The following is a 22,934-nucleotide window of genomic DNA, read 5'->3' on the forward strand; positions in this document are numbered from 1 at the left end:
CTAAGCAGGGCTGGGGAAAGTGGTGCTGAGGCCTCCGTGTTAAAGCTTTCAACGTGGGAATTCAACAATTAACTCAGACGCATTACCAATAAAAGTTCTCCACGACATAACCTCATGTCTAAGGCTAGCTATTTCTATTCTTTCACAGAAAGAGACAGCAATTTTCTGGATGCACTCCAAAATATCTTGCTAACAATAAAAAGAGTGTTTTCTTAAGGAAAAGGAAGAAAGAGTGGGGGAGAACAGAGCAAGTATTACTCAACTATTTAGTCTAAAAATTTGAAAATCAAAAGGATCTTCTGACAGATTGATATCAACTCTAATAGAAAACACACTTGTCCTGGGAAAACTCTTCTACATGAGCCTCAAGTCTGATAGCTTAAACAATTATCTACAATTTGGAATTAATTTTTTATGCCCACATCAATGTGTATTTTTTAAATGCCCAAGGCATAGATAATTCTATTAAGAGAAAAAACAGAAATTGTAGGCTTAACCAAAACAGACTGAAAATTCAAGACCGCCATCTTACAAAACATCTCACAAGTCTTGACTCATCAGGACTTCGTTGTACAACACGGACTATGCACTACCTAAAAGCAAAATGCTGAAAATCATTAAAAGTACAAAATCTCAGAAGCTCTGTTATTGTTCTGGATTTAGAAGAGCATTAGCAGAACTAGAAGGAAATTGAACTAGCTGTGAATACTCTGCTGCTAATAAGCGTTTAGAAACGATGGGCCAGACCTTCGTTTTGGGGAATGATTCCCCAACGTGCTGAGCAGTTTGGCCCCAGCCCAACCTCTGGTATAAATTAACACCGTTTCAGTGGGGCTTTGTTAATTCCCCCAAGGTGAGGATCTTTCCAATTTCTATTAAAATCTGGCCCTAACATGAATGTAGGCTTAGTTTTTTGACGTATAATTTGCCTAAATTTGATTTAAGTTTCTGCGCTGCCCATGCAATTCTTTACATGCCTACAAAAACGCCAGTGTTATGATTTCTAATTTTAAAAAGTCATTGCCAGTAACCCAGAAAAAACAACCCTGTGTGCCCATAAACATCCCACCAGTACTGCCCTGCCGCATGTAAGTATGCTCTGCAACGCCAGTGCTCCCACCAGCATCCCTACACCAACAAACCGGTTTGCTGACCACATGCATTCATCTGCAAATGGAAATAAGCACTAATGCCAAGCTCCCAAATGATTCTTATTATGTTTCTGTGAACAAACAACATTTCACAAACAATGAGGGCTCCTGTGCCAGCACCCTCGTTATTACAGCCTTCCCTTCCTTTGAAAGGGCCTGCGGTCCCCCCGCTGCCCGGGGCGGGAGCCCCGTCCGGGACAGCAGCGTCCCGGAGCGAGACAGAGCCGGCGGCAGGGCCGCGTCCCGCCCTCCGCTCCGAACGGGGCCCTGCGGCCCACCGCCAGTCGCCCGCCCCGCAGGCCGCGCTCCCGGACAGGAGCCCTCCCGCGAACCTCGGCCTGGCGGGGCCGGGCGCCCCGGGAGCGCCCGCGGGCGGGTCGTGGCGGGCGCCCGGCGCCCGCGGCGTGGCCCGAGCTGGGGAGGCCCCGGGAAGCCCCGCGGGCACGGCGGGCCGGGAGGACCAGGGGGCTGCGGCGGCGGGGCCGGGCCAGCCCCACGCGTTGCCATAGCTACCGGGGGGGCACACGTGGCTGTCAGGGCAACCCCATGCGCCTGCGCAGCCGGAAGACTGAGTCAGCGGAAGTGCGTCATGCCGCTGACCCCCACGCCGGAAGTGCTTGTGCCGCCGCTTCCTGCCCGGTGCGCCGCGTGTGGTGGAGCGGCCTCTTGGTTCTCCCCGGTCCGGCCGTGAGCGCTGCCCCGCCCCGCGCAGGGGGCTCCCTCAGCAGGATGGTGAAGCCACGCTATAAGGGCCGCAGCACCATCAACCCCTCCCGCGCCAGCACCAATCCCGGTAGGTGTGGGGCCGCGGGCCGGGCCGGGCCGGGCTGGGCTGGGCTGGGCTGGGCCGGGCCGGGCCGGGCCTGACGCTGTATTGTCTCCGCAGATCGCGTGGGGGGCGCGGGAGGAAACAACATGCGGGACCGAGCCACCATCCGGCGCCTCAACATGTACCGGCAGAAGGAGCGGAGGTGAGCGCGGCCCGGCCCGCGGGAGGCGGCGGGGGACGCGGCCTGGCCGCTCCGTCGCCGCCGTTACCGGTGCTGCGGCGCGCAGGCGGCTCCGTGCGCCCTCCCGGGCGAAGGCGCTGAGTGGTTTCCCGCGGGCCAGGCCGGGGCGCGGGGCCGGCCTCCCGCGGGGCGCGAGGCACGGCAGTGGGGGGGCGCCGGTAAACGTGCCGTCAGTAACGGGGCCGGGCCGTGCCCTGCGGGACGCACCGGGGCCTTGCGGTGCGGGGAGTGCGTTCGTGGGAACAGACCAGCAGTGTGGCCTCCGGTGCCAGCGCCTTCAGCCTGTGTGACAGATGGAACCGCACTGAGCGCGGCTCTCCTTGCTCTGATGACAAAACGCCTGCGTGTCGGCGCGGAGCCGCTCCTTCCTGTTTGCTATGTTACCGTGGGCTGGGAAGCGTTATCCTGAGCTTCACACAGACCAGCGATGTGTATCAGGGAGTACAGCTGGAAAACATATGATGCAGAACAGCTGATGTGATCTCACTGGAATGTTGTGAACCCAAAAACGCCCAGAATTCCTTCATTTCCAATAACAGCATAACTCAAAAGCTCACCTCAAAATGTCTGAAGAGCCTGACTTCTATACGGCTCCTTTGCTGAGAGACACCCTTTCACTCCACTTGAGAATCGCTGGCTGTGGAGCAGCTCCCACCTTGTAAACATGTGTGTCTGCCACGTTGTAGATGCCGCAGGGGGTTTTGAGAATCCTGGTTCAGATTAGCAGTTTTGTTTTGTTTCACTTTGTTTTGAGAGCAGACTGGGAAATATGTATTTTAAAAATTTCTAAATTTAAGCCAGGTCTCAACTTGGAAATTATCTTATGATGAGTGTTCTGCACCAGCTGATGGGTAGAGCTGATTAAAAATTTCCATGTGAGCCCATGAGGGAAGAAAGCGGTGTTCGCTAGGAAATTGTACTTTGGTGCTTTTTGCACCCCAGTAGGCCATTCCTGGTTTGACATAAGCAGCCTTCATGAAGAGTCTGGTCAAGCTGGAATGAGACTTAGGAGTGTGCACTGGCTGACATCATTTCTTCTGTTCTGTTAATTAGCCTTTGCAGGCTGTACCACCTCTGGTAACAATCTCAGGGGCACCAGTTCTAGATGAAGGGTCTTTCTGGCTTTTGTGGATGCGCTTCTGGTCTAGTGAACAAAAGTGCAAGAGGGCTGTGTGCTGCCGTTGCGTATTTACATGTGTTCTCATTTTTCACTTAGAAACAAACATGGTAAAGTGATTAAGCCTCTACAGTATCAGTCAACAGTGGCACCAGGCACAGTTGCAAGAGTGGAACCAAATATTAAATGGTTTGGTGAGTTTTTTTTCAACTTTCAGACTCAGCAAGCTTAAAAACTGTTGAACTTTGTGTGTTCGGAGGGTGTTTATTTCAGAATTGTGATCTCAGTGCTGTGTGGGACAGATACTGAAAATGAAGGTGAAGGACTCCCACCGTAGGCATGGGTATGGGCTCATGCTTTGCATGTACTTGTACTTTGGGTGTTTGCTTTCCATGCACTCCTCTAAAGTGTGGTTATTTTGTCTCCTTTGGACATTTTCTGGGGTTTGCCCGTGTGTATGTATGTTGTAGGCTATGTATGTTAAGTGTCCTAGGGATACTTTTAAAACTTTCTTTAAATGGTGGGAAAGAAAGGAATTGGCTTATTTATGCTAATCTGGGGTTTGTCTCAGTAAAATCCTCTATTTTTTGTCACTGGTATTTTTGATTCCAGATGGACTTAATATTTTATTAGTGTACCCAGGCTCTATGAAGAGTTAAGATAAGGAATAGTCAGGCGCAATATTCATTTTTGCATGCAGGAAATACTCGCGTGATCAAGCAATCATCCCTACAGAAATTTCAAGAAGAGATGGAAACTGTCATGAAAGATCCTTACAGAGTGGTCATGAAGCAAAGAAAGTTGCCGATGTCCCTTTTCTATGATCGGATTAAACCGCACGTGAGTATCGTTCATCTGTACAGGGTGAAGGCTGGGTTCTGAGCACAGAGGTGCCATGAGTGTTATTTATCTGCAGGCGATCGTGCTGTCTCTGTTCAGCCTGGTGAAATGTTGTGTTCTAGAAGCATTGGGAGGGACAATTGGGGCGGATGACTTGGGGAAGGATGTTTTTGAGAGCCTATCACTGTGGACGTCAAATGTGAAGGCAAAGAAACAGTGTATTACTTCCCCCTAGTTTGTGAGAAGATCTATTTATTAGAAATTCTTGTTTTCCGGTAGGAAACTTACCCTAAAACATCCTAGGTTAGCATACCAGCTTTGGATGACTGTAGCAGCCACCTTATGTTCTAATGCTTCTAATAGCTCATGTGACAGAGGGACCTTTTTTGAGGATGCTTCACACTGCAAACACTCTCGTGTGATGAATTTGAACTCAAATATGTGCTTTTTATCTTGAATCAGAAATTCTTGTGCATGCAGCCTTCATTTCTAGTACATCAAGTTTTAGTTATTACCAGGTTTCTTTCATGACGTCTGAACTATTATTTTGGACTCTTACTAGCTATTTTTTCATACGGAAACTTTCCAGGTTTATGTCATAAAAATGTTACCTAAATTAAGGAAAAAGTTACAAGAAACTAAAATGTGTACTACGAAAACAGATGACTTCTTTCAGCAATGAATTGTGTGCCGTTCCAAGAAAAGCTGGCATTCATTACAGGCTTGAAAATCTACAATTTTGATTGTAATTATCCTGACAAAACTCTGAATTTGGCGAGATTTGTGCACTTGTTAGAAAAATGAGAAATGATCAAAGATAGCAGCTAAATTTTCATCATTGTAGCTTTAATTAAATTTGACGTCACTTAAGGTGAAAGAACTGAAGCATAGTTCTTTGGCAAGTGCCATGTGTTTTGTTGCTTATTAAATATCCATCAGCTTTCTCAAAGATTAAGCTGGAGACCTCAAACATTGTTAGGAAGGCGCCTGTAACTCTTGTCACAGGTTGCAGAGTTCCGCTGAACTAAGGTCTTGTACACTGCGTGTCATGAGAGTGGAAAAAACAGTGTTTGTGGTTTTTTTACCAAGCTGTTTTTCCTTAGACCTCCAGAGTTCACATTCTTGACACAGAAACATTTGAAACAACATTTGGCCCCAAATCACAGAGGAAAAGACCAAATCTTTCTGCAAGTGATGTGCAGTCTCTGGTGGAGAATGCTGAAGCCTCATCAGGATCTTATGATCAGGGCAAGGACCGAGACCTGGTGACAGAAGACACTGGTGTAAGGTAAATAGAAAGGAGAAATTATTCATTGTTTACATTTTAAAGTAGTATCTATTACATCCATCAATGCTGTTATTCTGTGAGGAGTAAGGGAAGTGAAATTAGCTGAATTTGGGATTTTTTTAATCCTGTTTTGTCCCTATGTATTTAATCCCATGCCTCCATGGGATCCTTCTGTCTTTATTCATAGTTCGTTTTCTGTTGCATGTCAGAATATCTCCAAACTCACGTTTTGGGTTAGATAGGGAACTGACTGCGGGCAGATAGGAATCTTTGAAAGGGCACATGTTCGTATGACCTTTCTGCAAATGGGTAGATTGAAGGCTGAGGACGGGGGCTAAATCCCAGCTGTCTGTTTCTTGGGCCTCATCTCCTCTTTTGTCTATAAATGGCTAAATGGCTTTAGAGAAGACAATACTGTAACCCTGCTATTGTGGTTACTGATGTCTCTGGTAATCCACTTCCAGGGATGAAGCACAAGAGGAAATATATAAGAAAGGACAGTCCAAAAGAATCTGGGGTGAGCTCTACAAGGTAAGCAACGCTTATAATTTGCAGCAGAGTCATGTCTATCAGCCTTTACAAAGTCAGGTGCTTCAGCACAGCATTGGAAATCCCATACAGCAATAATCAGAAAAGCTCTGAAAACCGTTTATTGCTCTGTTAGAGAAGCTTTAATACAATTGAATTTGCTGTGAAGTTTCTTAGAAACATTAAGACAGTGACTTTCTTCATGCAGAGATGTCCTGAGTTTGTCATTCGCTTGCCTGCTTTCCTGTCAGCCTAGTTGAACTGACTGACTTGAAACCATGCACCCTTTTTTTGGTCCTGATACGGTACATAAATGGGAACAGAAAAAGCCAGCTGTAGAAGAGAGCAGAGATTCATTTTCAAATCTCTGCCTGACTGAGCTTGATTCTTGAGCTCTTATCCCACTGGAACAAACATCCTTAAATTATATGATCTAGAGATGGACTGGTAGAGCGAAGGTATTAGCTGCTCTTAGATTCCTGGGGCTTCACCACAAATAAACCAGTCAGAGGCCCCTAAGTTTCTTTAGGCTAAAAACATCTGGCATGTTGATAGGGTTGTCTTTGGAGGCCTCTGACCCTCGGTTCCCTGCGAGTCACCTTGACTGCTAGAGGAATGGAGACTGAGAATGAATTAGGGTTGTTAGAGCAGTTTGTGTGCACTCAGTGACTGTTAGGTGTGAAATTGCTTGACTTTTTGCTCTGAATTTCCAAATGTAGCTTAAAACCTTTTCATTTAGATCTAAAAGCACTGGGAACGCTAGAGCAAAACAGATTTTGGTAAGATGCTGCCAAAAATGCAGGAAATAGCTGTGAAACAAATTCGCTTGGCTTGAAGCAAGTCATAAAATGACAGCTCCCTGCTGTAAATGCTTAGTGGACTAACAGCAGGTTCCTACTTGGTTGTGTGTTTCATATTGATCCAGAAAACATACTTTATATCCTGATCCTTTATGAAATGGCAGAATTGAATTGCTGCAGAATGGATGGCGAACATTGTTTTTGTCTACTGAAGCAATTAATTTTCCTGTCTGGGTGCACTGTTTTCTTTCCCAAGTGCTACAAGCATCTTCCTGGTGCCTAAGGACAGGTAAAAGCTATTCAGCTGTCCAGCCTGAATGTGGAGGGGAGTTAGCGGAAGAGAGAGTGGAGGATCAATGGATAGTAGTCTGAGCTTTACTAGTTTATGGGAAGTAACAGTTGTTCGTGAAGGATACAAGGTTTTTAAATTAAGGGTGTAGTTCAGAAAATTACTAGTTTTCATTTTGGAGGTATAGATGTCTTACTTTCCGTAAAATCCTTTCCTTCTGTGTGATTTTTTTTCAGGTGATAGACTCATCAGATGTTGTTGTTCAAGTTCTTGATGCCAGGGATCCCATGGGTACTCGCTCCCCTCATGTGGAATCTTATCTTAAAAAGGAGAAACACTGGAAACATCTCATTTTTGTCCTGAACAAGTGTGATCTTGTTCCTACCTGGGCTACTGTAAGCACGATCCTGCTTGTTGTTCCTTGGACCTTCTTTGTTCCTTTTGTAGCCTGTGCTTTAATTCTGTTGCCAGTCTTCATGCTGGTCTCAAAGGGCATAATGTAACTGGGTCAATGGGAACTCTCTGCTTGCCTGCTATAAAAGTAACAATTACAATGTAAATCTGTCCAAGTTTGGCTGAGTTGAGCAACACTCACCAGCCACAAATTCTCTACTTCCTCTGTCTGGATTTAACAGTTCAGCTGATGTCTCCAGAGTATGCTAAATGTTAGTACGCTTAAGATCCGTATCCACCACAGCTGGTTTGCTTTATATTGTTAAACTAATTAGTTTTAGCTAGCAGTGAAGGCGTTTTTGGGAAATTGTTTGTCTTTTATAAAAACAATACTCAGTCCTTTTAGCTATTGGGTTGGTGAAATGCTTCAAAGGTTCTTGCATAGCGATTTTCATAGACAGTTGCATTTGTGACCCGAGTGAAGATGCTGTGTACTTCTGCTCATAAGCAGATTGTTTCACCACCTCCGCAGCACAGGATCCCTAACCCAGTAATATTTTCCTCTTTAGAAGCGCTGGGTTGCTGTCCTTTCCCAGGAGTATCCAACACTGGCTTTTCATGCCAGCCTCACAAACCCTTTTGGCAAAGGTGCTTTCATACAGCTTTTAAGGCAGTTTGGAAAGGTACAGAGCAATTTTGGGGATTTGTATTGTTGTTTGGGGGAGTGGGGGTGTTTAGTATGGAGTCTTCTGTTCCGTTAATGTTTGGGGTTCGTACACTTTCCTGTGGCCATTCTGTCAGCAAACGACTCCATCAATAAATCTCCCTTCTGGAAAATATTTCTTCAAATATATTCAAAATGGTTGTCAAACTGAGGAGATCTGGAAAGAGTGGATTTGACCATCAGTCTCTGGCCTAGGTTTCTTGTAGACAGAGTATCCCATTAACACTCCTAGGTCTCATTTGAATGTGTAGAAGAAAGGACCATATTTCACACCTGTTTATGTCCTGTATGTATGCATATTCTATTAAGGTATTCTCCTTTTAAGTGTCTTCATTTTTCCAAGAAAGGCACCTTCTATTGCCTTCAGATTAGTTACTGTCTCTTCAAGCCACATCTGTATTCTGTCCCCAGCTACTGTTTGTATTTGCTTGGTTTCTCAACCTAAACAGTTTCTAAATAAGGCATTCACAAGTAATTTTAGAGCAACAAGGAATGTGAGGGGTTCACATCTTCCTTTTGAAGTAGCAAATATTTTCTTCAATGCTTGGGGTTCTTGGATGGCAAGTTGGTTGTACCCTTATACATTTCTCCTGATAGAAAAGAGCTGATCTCATTTTTTGGTACTTTGGAGTCCCCTTTGCTTTCCAATATAGTGAGAACAGTAGCTGCTCAAATGTTCAGAACTGTAGTAGTAATTTTGTGTTTCTCTACGAGGTGTTAAAAAGATGTTTTATTTCTTAACAGTTACACTCTGACAAGAAACAGATCAGCGTGGGTTTCATTGGTTATCCGAACGTTGGCAAAAGCTCAGTGATCAATACGTTAAGGTCTAAGAAGGTCTGCAATGTGGCCCCTATTGCAGGTGAAACAAAGGTAGGAAGAGATTCCTACATTAAAGATAAAAATTAATTATGTCAGTGCATTGTCAAAGGCAGAATTCATGTAAAATTAGCTCAATGACACTTTCAAATCTAGCACTTGACTGTACAGGCTATGTGACCCTGAGTCTGAGGAGTGCCTGATCGATAGGCATTGCTCTGAAGCACTGCTACTGGAAGCATTCCTGAGTTCCCACTCCACCTGTACTGTAGCGCTGTGATCTGAATGCTTAGCTGCCCTGACTCAGTGTCTGCGCTTTCCCAAATCAAATGATTGGGTATATTTGTGTCATCAGGCTGTGTTAGTGCTGGTTTTCTAACTCTGTTCTTCAAGAATGTGACAGTAAACAAGAAGACAAAGTTACAGGAATCTTTTTTGCTAGCCTGTTCATTTTACTCCTAAATATCACTAAAGTTAAGGATCATGGAAGAGGAAAACCACAGAACATTGGAGTTTGTCGTGATTGTTGTTTCTTCTCCTTGATCCTGTGAGTTAGTAGTTTGATACAAAACCTTAGGGATAGCATTGGCTGATACAGAAGGAGCAAGGTGCGAAACGTCTTGGCTAGCTAACAAAAATGCCAAGTTATATTCTGTTTCTGTGTGTTAATACCAAGTTCCTAGGATGACTCCTGTGTATTAGAACTGTGCATTTAAAAAGCAGAACAGAGGGCTGTCTTGTGGAAGGAGGTAACATGGGGAACTACTGATCTCTTTCAGGTGTGGCAATACATAACCTTGATGCGGCGGATTTTTCTCATTGACTGCCCAGGTGTAGTTTATCCATCTGGAGACACAGAAACAGACATTGTGCTGAAGGGTGTGGTATGTATCTGCACTACATGCTGGAAAATCTTTGCTGTTGTTAACATGATGGGTTCAAAGAAAGGAATGCACACTTTCCAAAGGGTTGATATTCTACCATTCGTTTTCAGGTTCAAGTTGAAAAGATTAAGAGCCCTGAAGATCATATTAGTGCCGTGCTGGAAAGAGCCAAACCAGAGTACATCAGAAAGACGTACAAAATTGATTCCTGGAAGGATACAGAAGACTTCCTTGAGAAACTTGCTTCTAGGACTGGAAAACTGCTGAAGGTGTGACAATTTTCTGCATTTGCAGACTGGAAGAGCATGTCGCCTGTTACTGAACACGGGAAATATGAATGTTTCTGTTGCTTACAGGTAATAGAAAGGTGGTGTGCCCTGCAAACGTGGACATAAATTGTTACTGGATTCTTTTAGGGTGGTGAACCTGACATGCAAACCGTGAGCAAGATGGTTCTCAATGACTGGCAGAGAGGCAGAATTCCATTCTTTGTGAAGCCACCGAATGCAGAAACAGGTCCTCAGGTGAGAATGTGATGCTCGTGCCTCTTCTCACATATTATTCGGTTTTCCTAATGGTATTCACTGTTGTTTTTCCCAGAGTGCCATGTAACTTGGGCAGTGCACGTCTTGGGCTCTGCCCGAGTCTGGTGATTCAGGTGACACTCACTTGAATTTGGTGAGGAGCAGGTAGCAATGCTCTTCACAGAGATGTCTGAGCCATTTTACAATCATCCGACTACCAGAATGTCAGTAATTATCACATCGTTAGCCTGTCATCTTAGACTTTTTCCAAAGAGATAAAATGGAAATTGCTCTCAGAGAAGATGGGACAGACTTCTTAGATAATATATCCATGACATTCTTTCGTGTAGCCTCCTGCTTTGGAAGTAACTATGACATCAAGCCAAGATAACAATGAGGAGAAAATTTCCGAGTTGGTAGCATCAAGTGTGGAGCCACCAGAAGAGAAGAATAATACAGACACTGAAATTAAGCAACTCATGTCACATGTTCGGCAGAACTTTGGGAGGATTAATGTGGCACCTCAGTTCTCAGAAGAAGACCTGGTTCCTGTAGATGTGCCAGGCTTTGATGAAACAGACAGTGATTCTTCTGGAGAGGAGGAGCAGGAAGAGGAGAAAGAGGAAAATGAGCAACATCAAGATTCAGTAGAGGAGGAATCTCAGTTGGCCGTACCAGGTGCCAGGGAGAGCTCTAAGGCAGTTCTTAAGGCTTTGGAGGAGAAGATTGCAAAATACAAAAAATTTCTGGATAAAGCCAAAGCAAAGAGATTCTCAGCAATAAGGTATCTGAATCTGTTCAGTGACTGAAATATTTTGCAGGGGGGGAAAGGGTTAATGTGGTTCTGCTGTAGTTTCACTCCATAATTTGCTTGACTGGTTCCGCTGTGTTGCCACACCCAAGTTGCCACAGCTTATCTAGTTTAGCCATAAATATTTGAACTTTGGCTATGCAGCAGTTTGTTTTTGAAAGATTATTCCAAGAAGTCCTGTTTACCAGCATAACTAAAAATGTTGTCACTTTTGGAAAGCTATGGATTAGAAATCTGTTGGTATTCTGAGTAGCAGTATTACATCTCTCCTTGATGTTGGGTTCTTTCTTGAGCAGTACCAAGGCTAATGTCCTACCTGGATATGCCAACTGGGTCTCCATGCATGTACAAGAGTATCCTAGCTCATATAGCAGGCCCAGTTTTAGCAAAGCTCATCCACCAGCTTTGTGAGGACTAACATTTCAAGGTTAAGTGTTACATTTTGTCCCTTTGTGCAGCGCACAAGCCCAGTAACTCCAGAGACAAGGTTACTCTAATACGTTTTTTAGGTGCAAAGCTGTGGCTTTGCTGCTGACAGGCTACTGGGATCTATTGGAGACTGATCACTTCTTGGAGATGGCTACATTTTGTGTTACGACATTCTTTTATTGCTTATTTTATCTTTTGTAGAATCCCTAAGCAGCTGAGTGAAAAAGTGTTTGCAAAATCCATGCAGAAGTCTGAAGAACCCAAAGAAACTGAAGACAGAGGTAAAATAAGATTAGTAGATGTTCTTAATCTACGTTTGGGAATCCCATAAGCAAGAGAAGAGAGGGAGTTAGGGGGAGAAGCATTCGTTAGCTCCTGATCGCAAGTTCTTTTTCCCCTAACGCTATTTAAATACTTCCATAGCTAACCTAAGAGCTGCCTCATGACCTTGCTGTAGCCCTTCTGTAGAACACCTGTCTGTATAGTAAGAGAGTGAGGGTAAAGTGCTAGTGAGTGAGGATAAAGTGAAGGCAAATGTTGTATTTCCAAAAGAATGGTGCTATGGGCAGATTGCAGTCTGAGCAACTTCTGCTCCACATGGTGTAATATTACACAGAAGGGAGTGGAAGGGTTTTACGACATTATAAAAGCACAGAGCTACTTCAGGCTATAGGTTTTACTGTGGTGACTTCAAGAGTCTGTGGCTTCAGTTTCCATAGTAAGTTTGATTAAGGGCAAAATCATGTGGGAGAACCCTTTTCTGACAAGCCTATGAAATTCTTCTGGACTTGCATGAGGCTTTAAGCAATCTGCTTCTCAAGAGCAGTTTTCATAGTAATAGCAAGGGATTCTCTGGTAAGGAACATGCATGTTGTTTTGGTAGAAGCTATTAAAAGATGACTAAAGGAACGCCTTGCTGAAGTAGATGGGATGGTGACCCCAGTCTTAAGTTCTGCAAACAGATGGGTGTTTTGGAAGATGCCCGAATATGTGATCTCTGCTGTTTGCAGGCAGCACAGAGAAGAAAAGAAAAAGGAAAGCAGAAGATGATGATGATGATGATGACCATTTGGGTAAACAGCCTTGCAAGAAACTTACATCCAAAGAAGTAAGTGTGATTTCTTGTAGTAAAACAAATGAGCAGAGTAATAGAGCTGGCTTTTTTTATATATATATTGCCCATTGTCACTTAAAAGCTTTGAGACTGGGCGCTAGTAAGAGGGAGAGAGCGCAGGGACTGTAGCTGAGGTAGAGGACATGTGAAGACAGGGTGACTCGCTGCTGACGTGAGATGTGACAGTAGCATGTTCCAGCTGAGCATGGACCCATAAAAGGGTCCAGCAGGTAACCATGACAGAAAGACTGTTAAGGGGAGAATCCTTTGCGGTAACTGTTCCGCTTTCAGCGTTAGCTTGCCCACTGATGTTGTTAAGAGAGCAGGGGTCTAAATGCTGGGAGATGGGGAGAATTTAGAACTAGATGGGCAGTACTGTTCTGTCTTCAAAGAGAGCTGCTGCTGCTGCTACTTTCTGTTCATGTTGGTCAAGTCTAAACAATTCTTCTAGAATAACTTAAATACCAAGTCAAATAGTCTGTCTGTAGGACTTTGAAAGTGATCTGTAAGCAAACTTGCACAGCGAGGGCTTTTTGGACCCTTGCTGTGGACTGTTGGGACTGTCAGAGGGGAGCGGAAGGCTGGATTCTGTTTATGAATGTTCTGTCACATCTTCTGTTAAAGACCTCTTGGGTGACTGTGCACATCAGGTTGCTTCTTGTATCTTGTTTACTACTCTTGTAAAGACTAAAGCGTATCTTCCTTTGTAACATTTTAAGAGCATGGATGCGTGGATTCCATATAGATGTCCATATATTCACATCAGTAATGTTTTGTTTGAAATTATTTATTTTACTTAAGACTTGTGGAATGCAAAGTGAACAACATTTGAAAGAATGCAAACAAATTCAGGCTATGGATACTGTGGATTCGCTAATGTGTTTTGTGTGTATTTACAGAGAAGACGAGCTGAGAGGCAGCAGCGGTCCAAGAAAGTAGGAGTCCGGTATTATGAAACTCACAACGTGAAAAATAAGAATAAGAACAAGAAAAAAACTGGCTTGGAGGGACAAAGATCAAAGCACAAAAAATACAAACATAAGCAATAACTGCTTATTCTATTAAATTTTACATAAAACAGCTCTAGTATGCAGTGGCTTTTTTTAATATAAAACTTGTAGTTCCCATTCAAAGCCTAGTTTGACTTGTCTTTCTTGTTCCCAGGAGTAGCATCTCACTCTTTGTTTCTGCATCATCTGAAAGTTCTTTATGCAGTTGGAGATCATGGTGTTTCCACATCACCATCTAAGGCCAGTAAACAGTGCGTTGGCAAAACATATCCTGAAGTCTTATTCAGTGGTGGTGGTTTGGGTTTTTTTTTTTCTGGAAATTAGCTTTATGAAGCTTTTCATATGACTACAGTGAATTATCTTTCCCATGTCTGCTTGCTGTGTATAGCCAGCTAGTTACGCAGGTACCTCAAGTAAAGATTTCATTTGCTTCCACTGAGCAGTGATGCTTGGAATGGTATCATACCCCTATCACAGAATCACAGAATCATTTAGCTTGGAAAAGACTGTTGAGATCACAGAGTCCAACCATTAACCCAGCACTGCCAAGTCCACCACTAAACCATGTCCCCAGGCACCACGTCTACACGTCTTTTAAACACCTCCAGGGATGGTGACTCAACCACTTCCCTGGGCAGCCTGTTCCAATGCTTGACAACCTTTTCGGTGAAGAAATTTTTCCTAATATCCAATCTAAACCTCCCGTGGTGCAACTTGAGGCTGTTTCCTCTTGCTTCATCAGAAATAACCACGTAGAGAGCTTTGGTATTGCTCATCCCAGGTTACTACTAACGGTTCTGACAAGGGATTTTGATGTACAATTAACACCAACTTGCATGTACTCAAGGAAATACCCTCCAAAGACCTATCCAAGAATTACCTGCAATTTGATTCTTAGTGAATGTGACTTATATTTATTGTAGATACTTCATATATTATTTCTGAATTTTCTGTAACATTTTCCAAGTAGTAATATTACAGAGATGCTTGCATATAAAAACGTTTATTAGTTTATTGCTTTGAAGGTCATCTAGCATATTACCAACAGACAAGTCCCAGACAGGTTCACTAGTCAAGGAGCTGAATGCTGAGACTGCATTGAAAGAGGGTGCAGTAATTAATGAAGCTCCTGAATTTCAATTCTTCAAGAGAAAAGGAAGAAACAACACAATTATGCTGCTTTCAGTTACCGGTAAGTGAAAATTCAAGATTGTTTTATGAAGACAAATCTTTGTCACTAATTGCAAACTTCTTGCTCTGACAGCTCTTCTGAGCACTGCCTGGAGGACCACAAAAAATCTACTTATTTGGTGCAACGATGCTTTCAAGTTGGGCCTGAAAAACAAATGAGACAGTAAGTCAAATTAGATTCAACCTAAAAAATAAACCCGCGTTGCTGTAAAGTGATAAATGGTCTGTTAGATATTCAAAGCGAGGAGCTGAGGGATGCTGCAATACTTCAAGAGAAGCAGGCCAGGGTTTTTTTCCCTAGCCATTCCATTCCCTACTACATGTTTTATAAATTAGCTTTTCATTCTTGGCATACACACTTGTTGCATTCTGAGAAGAAAAGAGCTGGCCTTGGTTCCATACAATGAAAGACTCACTTTATAATGTAAAGCATTGAAGAGGAAATTAAATGAAAGCTGTTGAAACAGTGGTCTGAATTCTCTCATTTCAGGCTGGACTGTGTTAGCTAAATTAAATACTTGGCTCTCTAGCGTTTGGAACACAAACTCTGACTCTGGGACAAAAGTAGCTGGGAACAGCAAGTTTTTCAGTTCCTGAGACAACTTGACGCCCAATTAGTAGATTGATCAGAGAGCTACCTATGCTTAGGGAGCGTGTAGTGCATGAAGCTTCCAGGACTCCTAGATTGTCCTCTTCCTAGAGCTACCATCAAAATAAACTACAACAGTGGTATACACACAGCTGTTAGAACACTTGTACTTCAAGGAAGGAACACGGATTCAGTGGCAACACATATTTGATCTAACAGTTACTCCATTTTGTGCCCTAAAACATTTCAAGACGGCCTGAAGACATTACTGGGTTAGAAAGGAGAAACTGTAGGAACAGTGAAGATAAGGAAAGCAGCTCGGTGTAAAGGAAATGTTTTTAGCTGTAGCCAGAAACATTTAACATTGTTTATTTTTTATTTTTTCTTTACTCGAGAGATGTGGCATTTTTCCTTTCAACAGCAAAGCAGCATGCACAAAATTACTCCTGTAATTATGCATTCCCTACTGCATAACTGCACAATTGTTCTTATTAGGTAATATTTAATGTTAAATGGTGTGTCTTGTTATCAGGGAGTCAACTGTAATGGCCAGCAGCAAAGAAACAAAACATCTTAATTGCCTTCACTAGATTTTCTATTTTGTAGTTGAGAAGGGGTGCTAACTATTGTAACCTTACAATCAAGTTATGCAGAAATAGATTGCTGGGGCATCAGTCAAGTTTGAAGCCTCTGCATTTGGAGTTCAGCTGCATGCATCTGCTCTTCTCCAGCTGACTACAACAATTCATCATTTTCTGAACAAATTCTGATCTCTTCCTGGCAAATGTGTGTATGACTAAAATTCAATTAATCTGACCTGCTGTTTGCATCATCAGGTTTACTAGTAATGACCAATTACTGGCTGAGCAAGGAAGTAGAGAATGCAAAAGCACTATTTTCCTGTTTCGTTGAGAATTTAAAGAAAGCGGAACGTTAATACAAATGCATCATAAATGTAACACTTCTAAAACTGTAAGGAGAAAATTATATCTAATTACAAAATGAGAAGTTTTATCATTACTATTTGGAATTGCCTTTTTTTACTAACCTTCAGCTGTTGATTTGTTCGTTTCAGGAACTGAACCTCTTCAGTGTGTTTCTTCTCTTCTATCTGTCGCTTTTCATTTTCACGTTTTTCAATAGCTTCACATTTAGCTTTCTCTTCATTCACTTGTCTTTCCAACTCCCGCTTTTCCTCTTCTAGCTCTGCAATCTTGGAAAAGAGTATAGATCTCTCAAGTTTTTGTTTGTTAATAATTTTCAGTTGAGATGGGACAAAGTTGTATGTTGTACAGTCTTTAAAGTGTTCCAGATATAATAGCAGATAATTCATGAAGTGCAATTAAGCCCTAGGAACACAGTAGGACAAGTCTTTTGATGACCTTTACTGCCATCCAGTGGAAATAGAAATAACTGGTTTCGTATAAAATTTTGTATGTAATATCCTTATGCTCTATCATGTGCAGAAAACTACATTATGGGATTAACAGCCCAACTTACTCTTTTTTCCATGTCAGATTTGCCTTGCTCAGCTTGTAGTGCCTTCCGCATGCCAAATGCAACACTGCTTTCGTACAACGTCTGATAAGCAGCAATTGTCATTTGGATTTCATCCCTGACTCGAAGCAGCAACAGTCCTCGCTCTGCACAGTTAATTGTAGTTTCACGGATCAATTCATCTTTAAAGAAAGGGTACAAAATTTAGTTAGAGAAGCTACTGTACATTTATCTGGGAATGCTGGATATACACTGGGTCCAGAGCTGCTTGCTTTTCCCTAGAGATAATAGGTATCTATCTCTGTCTCACCACAAACTAGAGATAGTCACCATTTTTTTTTTTTTTTGCTACATTACAGCTATAGCATCAAGTGCTAGCAAATAAAAGCGGAGTGGTGGTACAGAACCTATGGTAACAACAGTGATACTGATCCACTAAAGCAAATACCAAAAAATTTGTAATAATTTTTTGCAGTTATCAGGAAGCCTCCAGGAGAGTCAAGAGCCTCCAGAAGAATTGTCCTCAAACCAATGAAATCTCTTACACCATCTCATCAGAGAGTGTAAGAGTACTTAACAGTTATACAGTGTTTTAAGTTTTTTAAATTAACTGTTGGGGTCAAGTACAACTAAGAGAATTTTAAGCTTCTTTGCATCTTTTACTATTATGTATGTGTAAGCATACCTTTACCACACGTCTTTTGCGTGTCAGATGCTGTGAAACGCTCCGTGTAAGAGCTGACAGCTTAGGCAGGCGTTAACGGCCACGCCAGTCTGATCTGCAGAGCACTGAGAGCTGGAGGCCGACAGGGAGGGCAAGTGCGGTGCGGCTGCTGGCAGAGCAACCCTTGCCCCGCAGAGCCTCCCTTGCCAGCACCCCGCAGCCCTGCCCTGTGTTAAACCCTCTGGAAAGAGGAGCGCTGCCGGGGACACGTCTTTGGGAGCCCCAGCCCGCGGGGAGAGGGCGAGGAGCAATGCTTTTTGCCTTTGCTGGCTGGGCACTGACCGAAGCACTGCGAGTAGAGCTCCCGGCGCACGGGGCAGATGCCGGTCTCCCGCGCCTGCCTCTGCTGCAGCCGCAGGTCCAGCTGCTCCTGCAGGTGGACGACGTCCAGGCGGCTGCTGGGCGCGCTGGACACCTCCTGCACCCACCGCTGGTTCTCCTCCTCCCACTCCCTGCCACGAGAAGCACCGGGCGTTACCGGGCGCCCCGCGGGCCCGGCCAGGCGCTGCCAGGCGCGGGTGGGCCCGGCCCCGCTCACCGCGGCGGCAGGATGGCGTTGAGGATCTCCTGCGGCTGCTTCGCGGACTCGGCGGCGGCCGCCGTCCGGGGCGGCGGCGGGACAGGGCCCGCGGGGGCGGGCGGCGGCGGGGTCCCCTTCAGCGGGCGGGCCTGCGAAGAGAGCAGAGCGCGGTAGGTGCGGGCGGCGCGCAGCCCGCGGGCGCCCCGGCCCGCCCGGCCCCGCTCACCCCGGGGGAGCGCTTCTCCGTGCGGCGGCTGACGAGCACCGGCGGGTTGTACCGCAGCAGCGAGTCCGGCGGCGGGATCATGGCGGCCGCGGCCGTTGTCGCCATGGCGACGGCTCCGGACGCTGTGCGGGGGGCGCATGCGCGGGCCGGGCGCGCCCCTGCGCAGGCGCAGAGGAGCACCAGGGTGGTGCCGGTTGCCGCCGCCGCGGCGCGTCCCCGGAGGAAGTGCTTCCGGGTGGCGGCGCGCGGGCCGGAAGCGGCGCGCACTTCCCTTTGTGGCGGCCGGCGGCGCCATGGAGGCGGCGGCCGAGCGGCGGCGGCGGGAGGTGGCGGTGAAGGCCGAGAAGCGGAGCCCCCGGCGCTCCACCTCCCGCTCGGCGCGGGGCAGCCAGTCGCCGCCGGCCGAGGAGCGGCGGGGCCCGGCCGGGCCGCGCCAGGGCAGCCGCGGAAGGAGCAGCAGGTAGGGCGGCCCGGCGGCTGCGGGCCCCGCGCTGCGCCCGGCCCGGCCGCGGCTCCGCAGCTCACCCCTGCTCTCGTTGTTTTCGAGGTCGCCCAAGAGGAAGAGCAGGTCCGGGCGGAGGAGCCGGTCCCCGCGCGGCAGGAGGAGCCGCAGCCCGCACCACGCCGCCGTGAAGGTGAAGCAGGTAAATCGCGTTGTCGGTAGCAACGAGGCCCGGTCCTGCCCGCGGAGGTGTTGGCGGGGCCTTGCACGCTCCCTGGCTCCGCTGCGCCAGCTGTTCCTGTGGGAGTCGGCCGTCCGAGGTACGAAAAACGACTTCTCACCTGGCGAGTATTTTCTTCTAGTCCTTGTGGCGTGGCGTGTTGGGAAGAGGGGGGTCTTGGTAGTTTAACAGCTCGTGCTGCCCAGCTCAGGCTTTGCCGTAAGTGACTGGGTGTTCGCAGGTGTGTGTGAACTTTGCCACTTAGGCAGGCTGTCCCTGCAAGCTTCTTCACATGCCCAGAGCAGATGATGCATCGCGCTGTTTATTGATCTTGCTTTGTTCTGTGCAAATTGTAGGGATCCAAATAGTTTGGCAAGGAAATAAGTTTCTCTCACTTTGTGTTAGATCTGCACACAACATGTCCGAGTACGCGTTTTCCATGTGTAGGATTGTGATTTTCTTAAAAGCTGAGGTAGACTCACTGCTCTTTCATTCTAATTCTGAATACGTCACTGTAAGCGATTCTTCATTACAGGAGCGAGATGATCATTGTCGTAGAGGAAACGAGGAGCGAAAGCAGAGACACCCATCAGAACAAGAACACAGGAGAGAGAGAAGTGGTGACAGAGATAGACACAGAGACCACTCAGACAGAAGGAAGAATCCAAACGAAAGGCCTGGAGGTCGAGGCCACGAGCGAGAGAGGGATGTTCAGAACATCCGTGAGCAGCAAGCAGAAAGGGAGTTTTATAATGAGAGAAGACGAGAACATCGACAAAATAATGAAGGCAGCGGTGTTGACCAGAATCCAGAACTCGGGCAATCTGATAAAAAACCTAAAGAAAAAGCTTCTATAAACAAAGAGAAGCCAAGCTTTGAACTGTCTGGTGCGCTTCTAGAGGATACCAACACTTTCCGAGGTGTTGTGATTAAGTACAGCGAGCCCCCCGAAGCTCGGATTCCGAAGAAGCGATGGCGCCTCTATCCTTTCAAAAACGATGAGTTTCTCCCCGTCATGTACATTCACAGGCAGAGTGCTTATCTTCTGGGCAGGCACCGCAGAATCGCAGATATTCCAATTGACCACCCCTCCTGCTCAAAGCAGCATGCTGTGTTTCAGTACCGGTAAGTATTACTCTGCCTGCTGGTGAAACAGGATTATTCAGGAACTTCTGAAGAAAACAAACAAACAAAAAAACCCTGGATATGCAAGTTGAATTTGCTGTAAGTACATTAGAGAGAAGTGGAATTTATGTTTGACTGCTGCATATCATCCTAGCAGTAATCAAAAATATCTGTAATTCCTCTCATTTAACCACAAGCAGCCTTTTAGTAAGACAAATAACACAGCAGGGTTAAACACAGAACTGTGTGTGTGTCTGAATTGGAATAAACCAGCAGGTGTAATTGGCAGTAAAAGTATTTCAAGGAGAGTATTTTTTCATTTGGTCTTTCACAACAAAGTCTGCTGATCTCCTCTGAAGCAGCAGGGGTTGCCTGCTGCTGAAGACAAAGATGCTCTCTTAGGGAACAGCCATCTGTTCTGTTGTAGGAATTACTGTGTTATATCATCAGACGTTTTAGAAGGTAATGCAGTCTGTCAGAATCTCACGCAGTTTTCTCGTTGCTCTCATCAGACTTGTTCAGATCTCTGCAAGTACAGCTAAGTATTAACTGCACTGGGGCTCATGTGTTGGAAAACCCGTCTGTTTTTGGAGTACCTTTTCTGTCTCTCGCTGTTGTGATTGAAAGAGTGTTTTTTGTTTTGCTAGGCTTGTGGAGTACACTCGTGCCGATGGTACTGTTGGCCGCAGAGTAAGGCCCTACATCATCGACCTGGGCTCTGGGAACGGCACTTTTCTAAATAACCAGCGGATTGAACCTCAGCGTTATTATGAACTAAAGGAAAAGGATGTACTGAAGTTTGGGTTCAGTAGCAGGGAATATGTTCTTCTCCATGAATCTTCAGATAAATCTGAGGCCAACGCAAAGGACGATGATGATGAGGAGGAGAAGGAGGAAGAGTCTGACAGTTAACAGATGAGGAGGATGTTGGGGGGGCAGGGGAGAGAAATTCTTTGTAGTTGAACATGCATTGGGATGTAAACATTGGAGCATCGCAGCACAGATGCCTCTTACTGCCTTAAAGTCCATTTTCTGTTGCTGATCTGTTCTTGTGGTTTATTTTAGGGGACTTAACTGATTATTCATCTTTGATAGTTCTGCATATCAGGAAATACAGCTTGGTTTTTTTTCCCCGCTTTTTTTTCCCCTGACAAGCAAAAGATCACCTGAATGTGAAAGCTCTGATGCCCGAAATACTCAACAAACATTGAAAGACTGTCCTCTTCTAGGAAACGATATAAAACACAGCTGGCATATTTAAAATTATTTTTATTAACTGTTTTGTCATAGCCCTTTGAAAATGCTACTTAACTGAAATATTAGTTAGAAAGTAACCCAATGCATTTTGTAACATGTCTCGTTTGGCAGAGTTTGCCAAATTCCTTTGCCTGTTACGAGTTCTAGACAGGAGAATTTACCAGCCTCGCTACTAAAAAGGTGGAAATGTTGCAAAGCCCCTCTTGTATTTGTATGTTTTGGGTAGTTAGTTTGCCTTGTGATATCTGTCAGGGAGGGGCATTTCACTGGAATACACTAGCTGAAAATTAACAAGGTAATTTGAAATAGAAGTTAAACGCTTCTGGGATTTTAGGTGATGGTATTGTGATTTGGGGCTGAGGTCTAGGTTGGTGTCTGCCCAGTACGTGTTCCAACATGCAATGCTGAAACTGTTACTGGATGTTGAGTGTCCGGGTCTAAAGCTGGGGCCATTGTTTCTGATACCACCCCTGCCCCATGAATAACTCCTCCTTGTTTTGTTTGTATTACGCATAGATACCTTTTATGTGGTGACACGTTTTAGCCAGAGTTTGCACTATTTAAGTTTTCTTTTTATAAAAAGTTACACAAGTCACTTGTTTAAAATAGTCTTCTCCCCTGTAAAAGAAAACAATGCTTTAGGAAGAGAAAAAACAATTCCACTCACTGAAAGTACTTGCGTCTTGCATATTTGTGGATGTCTTCTCCCCATTGCTTTATGGTATAAGAAATGTATATTTTCCACACTGTTTACTAATTTGCCTGGATGTTTGTTCTGTGGTCACAAGCTGTTCATACCTGCTGTGTACATACATTGTGTATACAAGTGTTGCGTATTGTATACACAGGCTAGAACATTTATGGTGTAAATATGGGGCATTGATGTAGGTTTTCAAACAGTAGGTAGAATGAGTTTTGATTAGGAGGATCTCCTTTATATATACTCTAGGGGTTTTTAAATAAAGAATTTGTAAATTTAGCCCTAATTACTTTTAGTTGCCATATTTTTCTAGTGTCCTTTTTTTTTTCCTTTATGTTCCTTGAAAGAGATGAACTTTCAGTGCTCATTTTGGTATTAAGGACACCAAATAAGTCAAAAGAAATGGCATGATTTGTGTACTTGAGAGGCTGTGAGTGTGGAGGGATGGGTGCCAGGGTTCGTACCGCGCCCCTCTGCTCCCACCTTTCTGACCTGAGCGTGGCCCAGGTGGCTTGTTCTGCCTGCAGGCCGCTTGCCCGATGGGGCAGGTTGATGCTAGGAATACGAAATCGCTGTGCGATGATCAGTACCGTGGAAGGGCACACCGGCCCCTCGGGTTTAGTCTAACGCATGTAACAGGAGCTTGAAGCTGGCTAAGAAGAGTTTGAATGAATCGGGCAAACGTGCACAAAGTCGAAATGACCAGTTTTGA

General features: G+C 45.0%; 3 protein-coding genes across 9 annotated transcripts; 2 read left to right on the top strand and 1 right to left on the bottom strand.

The window, feature by feature from the left end:
* The first annotated feature begins 1,753 nt into the window (after positions 1-1,753).
* On the top strand, positions 1,754-13,801 carry GNL2 (G protein nucleolar 2). 4 transcript variants are annotated; one of them, XM_075173889.1, is made up of 16 exons: positions 1,754-1,944; positions 2,038-2,122; positions 3,378-3,472; positions 3,979-4,118; positions 5,222-5,406; positions 5,871-5,937; positions 7,260-7,418; positions 7,986-8,099; positions 8,885-9,013; positions 9,739-9,843; positions 9,954-10,112; positions 10,260-10,367; positions 10,718-11,151; positions 11,809-11,888; positions 12,618-12,715; positions 13,621-13,801. In XM_075173889.1, the coding sequence occupies exons 1-16, from the start codon at positions 1,881-1,883 to the stop codon at positions 13,768-13,770; spliced, it is 2,172 nt and encodes a 723-aa protein (XP_075029990.1). In that variant the 5' UTR covers positions 1,754-1,880; the 3' UTR covers positions 13,771-13,801. The 4 variants fall into 4 exon arrangements, with proteins under 4 accessions (XP_075029990.1, XP_075029991.1, XP_075029992.1 ...); XM_075173890.1 differs by lacking the exon at positions 7,986-8,099 and having other exon boundaries at positions 1,755-1,944; XM_075173892.1 differs by lacking the exons at positions 1,754-1,944; positions 2,038-2,122 and adding an exon at positions 2,635-2,827.
* A 994-nt stretch (positions 13,802-14,795) lies between these two features.
* On the bottom strand, positions 14,796-18,629 carry DNALI1 (dynein axonemal light intermediate chain 1). Of its 3 annotated transcripts, XM_075173895.1 has the most exons (6): positions 18,479-18,599; positions 18,271-18,401; positions 18,015-18,184; positions 17,012-17,190; positions 16,560-16,724; positions 14,796-15,066 (listed from the first exon to the last, which is right to left on the bottom strand). In XM_075173895.1, exons 1-6 carry the CDS (start codon positions 18,581-18,583, stop codon positions 15,031-15,033), a joined length of 786 nt encoding a protein of 261 aa, XP_075029996.1. In that variant the 5' UTR covers positions 18,584-18,599; the 3' UTR covers positions 14,796-15,030. The 3 variants fall into 3 exon arrangements, with proteins under 3 accessions (XP_075029996.1, XP_075029994.1, XP_075029995.1); XM_075173893.1 differs by having other exon boundaries at positions 18,015-18,401; positions 18,479-18,629; XM_075173894.1 differs by having other exon boundaries at positions 18,271-18,629.
* Positions 18,630-18,731: 102 nt separating this feature from the next.
* Positions 18,732-22,508, top strand: SNIP1 (Smad nuclear interacting protein 1). Of its 2 annotated transcripts, XM_075173897.1 has the most exons (5): positions 18,732-18,938; positions 19,026-19,122; positions 19,676-20,265; positions 20,693-20,802; positions 20,913-22,508. In XM_075173897.1, exons 1-5 carry the CDS (start codon positions 18,772-18,774, stop codon positions 20,957-20,959), a joined length of 1,011 nt encoding a protein of 336 aa, XP_075029998.1. In that variant the 5' UTR covers positions 18,732-18,771; the 3' UTR covers positions 20,960-22,508. The 2 variants fall into 2 exon arrangements, with proteins under 2 accessions (XP_075029998.1, XP_075029997.1); XM_075173896.1 differs by lacking the exon at positions 20,693-20,802 and having other exon boundaries at positions 18,735-18,938.
* The last annotated feature ends 426 nt before the right edge of the window (positions 22,509-22,934 follow it).

Source organism: Calonectris borealis, chromosome 25 (genome assembly GCF_964195595.1).
Source record: "Calonectris borealis chromosome 25, bCalBor7.hap1.2, whole genome shotgun sequence".
Classification (NCBI taxonomy): Eukaryota; Metazoa; Chordata; class Aves; order Procellariiformes; family Procellariidae; genus Calonectris; species Calonectris borealis.

Excerpts from the sequence above, each read along its gene's own strand:
- SNIP1 (XM_075173896.1), top strand. The coding sequence starts at position 18,772 with ATGGAGGCGGCGGCCGAGCGGCGGCGGCGGGAGGTGGCGGTGAAGGCC. Across the intron at positions 19,123-19,675 it reads CCGCCGTGAAGGTGAAGCAG|GAGCGAGATGATCATTGTCG; the intron begins GTAAATCGCGTT and ends TCTTCATTACAG. Across the intron at positions 20,266-20,912 it reads CATGCTGTGTTTCAGTACCG|GCTTGTGGAGTACACTCGTG; the intron begins GTAAGTATTACT and ends TTGTTTTGCTAG.
- DNALI1 (XM_075173893.1), bottom strand. The coding sequence starts at position 18,617 with ATGCGCCCCCCGCACAGCGTCCGGAGCCGTCGCCATGGCGACAACGGC. Across the intron at positions 16,725-17,011 it reads AATCTGACATGGAAAAAAGA|ATTGCAGAGCTAGAAGAGGA; the intron begins GTAAGTTGGGCT and ends CTCTTTTCCAAG. Across the intron at positions 15,067-16,559 it reads GAACAAATCAACAGCTGAAG|GCCCAACTTGAAAGCATCGT; the intron begins GTTAGTAAAAAA and ends TTTGTTTTTCAG.
- GNL2 (XM_075173889.1), top strand. The coding sequence starts at position 1,881 with ATGGTGAAGCCACGCTATAAGGGCCGCAGCACCATCAACCCCTCCCGC. Across the intron at positions 8,100-8,884 it reads TTTTAAGGCAGTTTGGAAAG|TTACACTCTGACAAGAAACA; the intron begins GTACAGAGCAAT and ends ATTTCTTAACAG. Across the intron at positions 12,716-13,620 it reads AGAAACTTACATCCAAAGAA|AGAAGACGAGCTGAGAGGCA; the intron begins GTAAGTGTGATT and ends GTGTATTTACAG.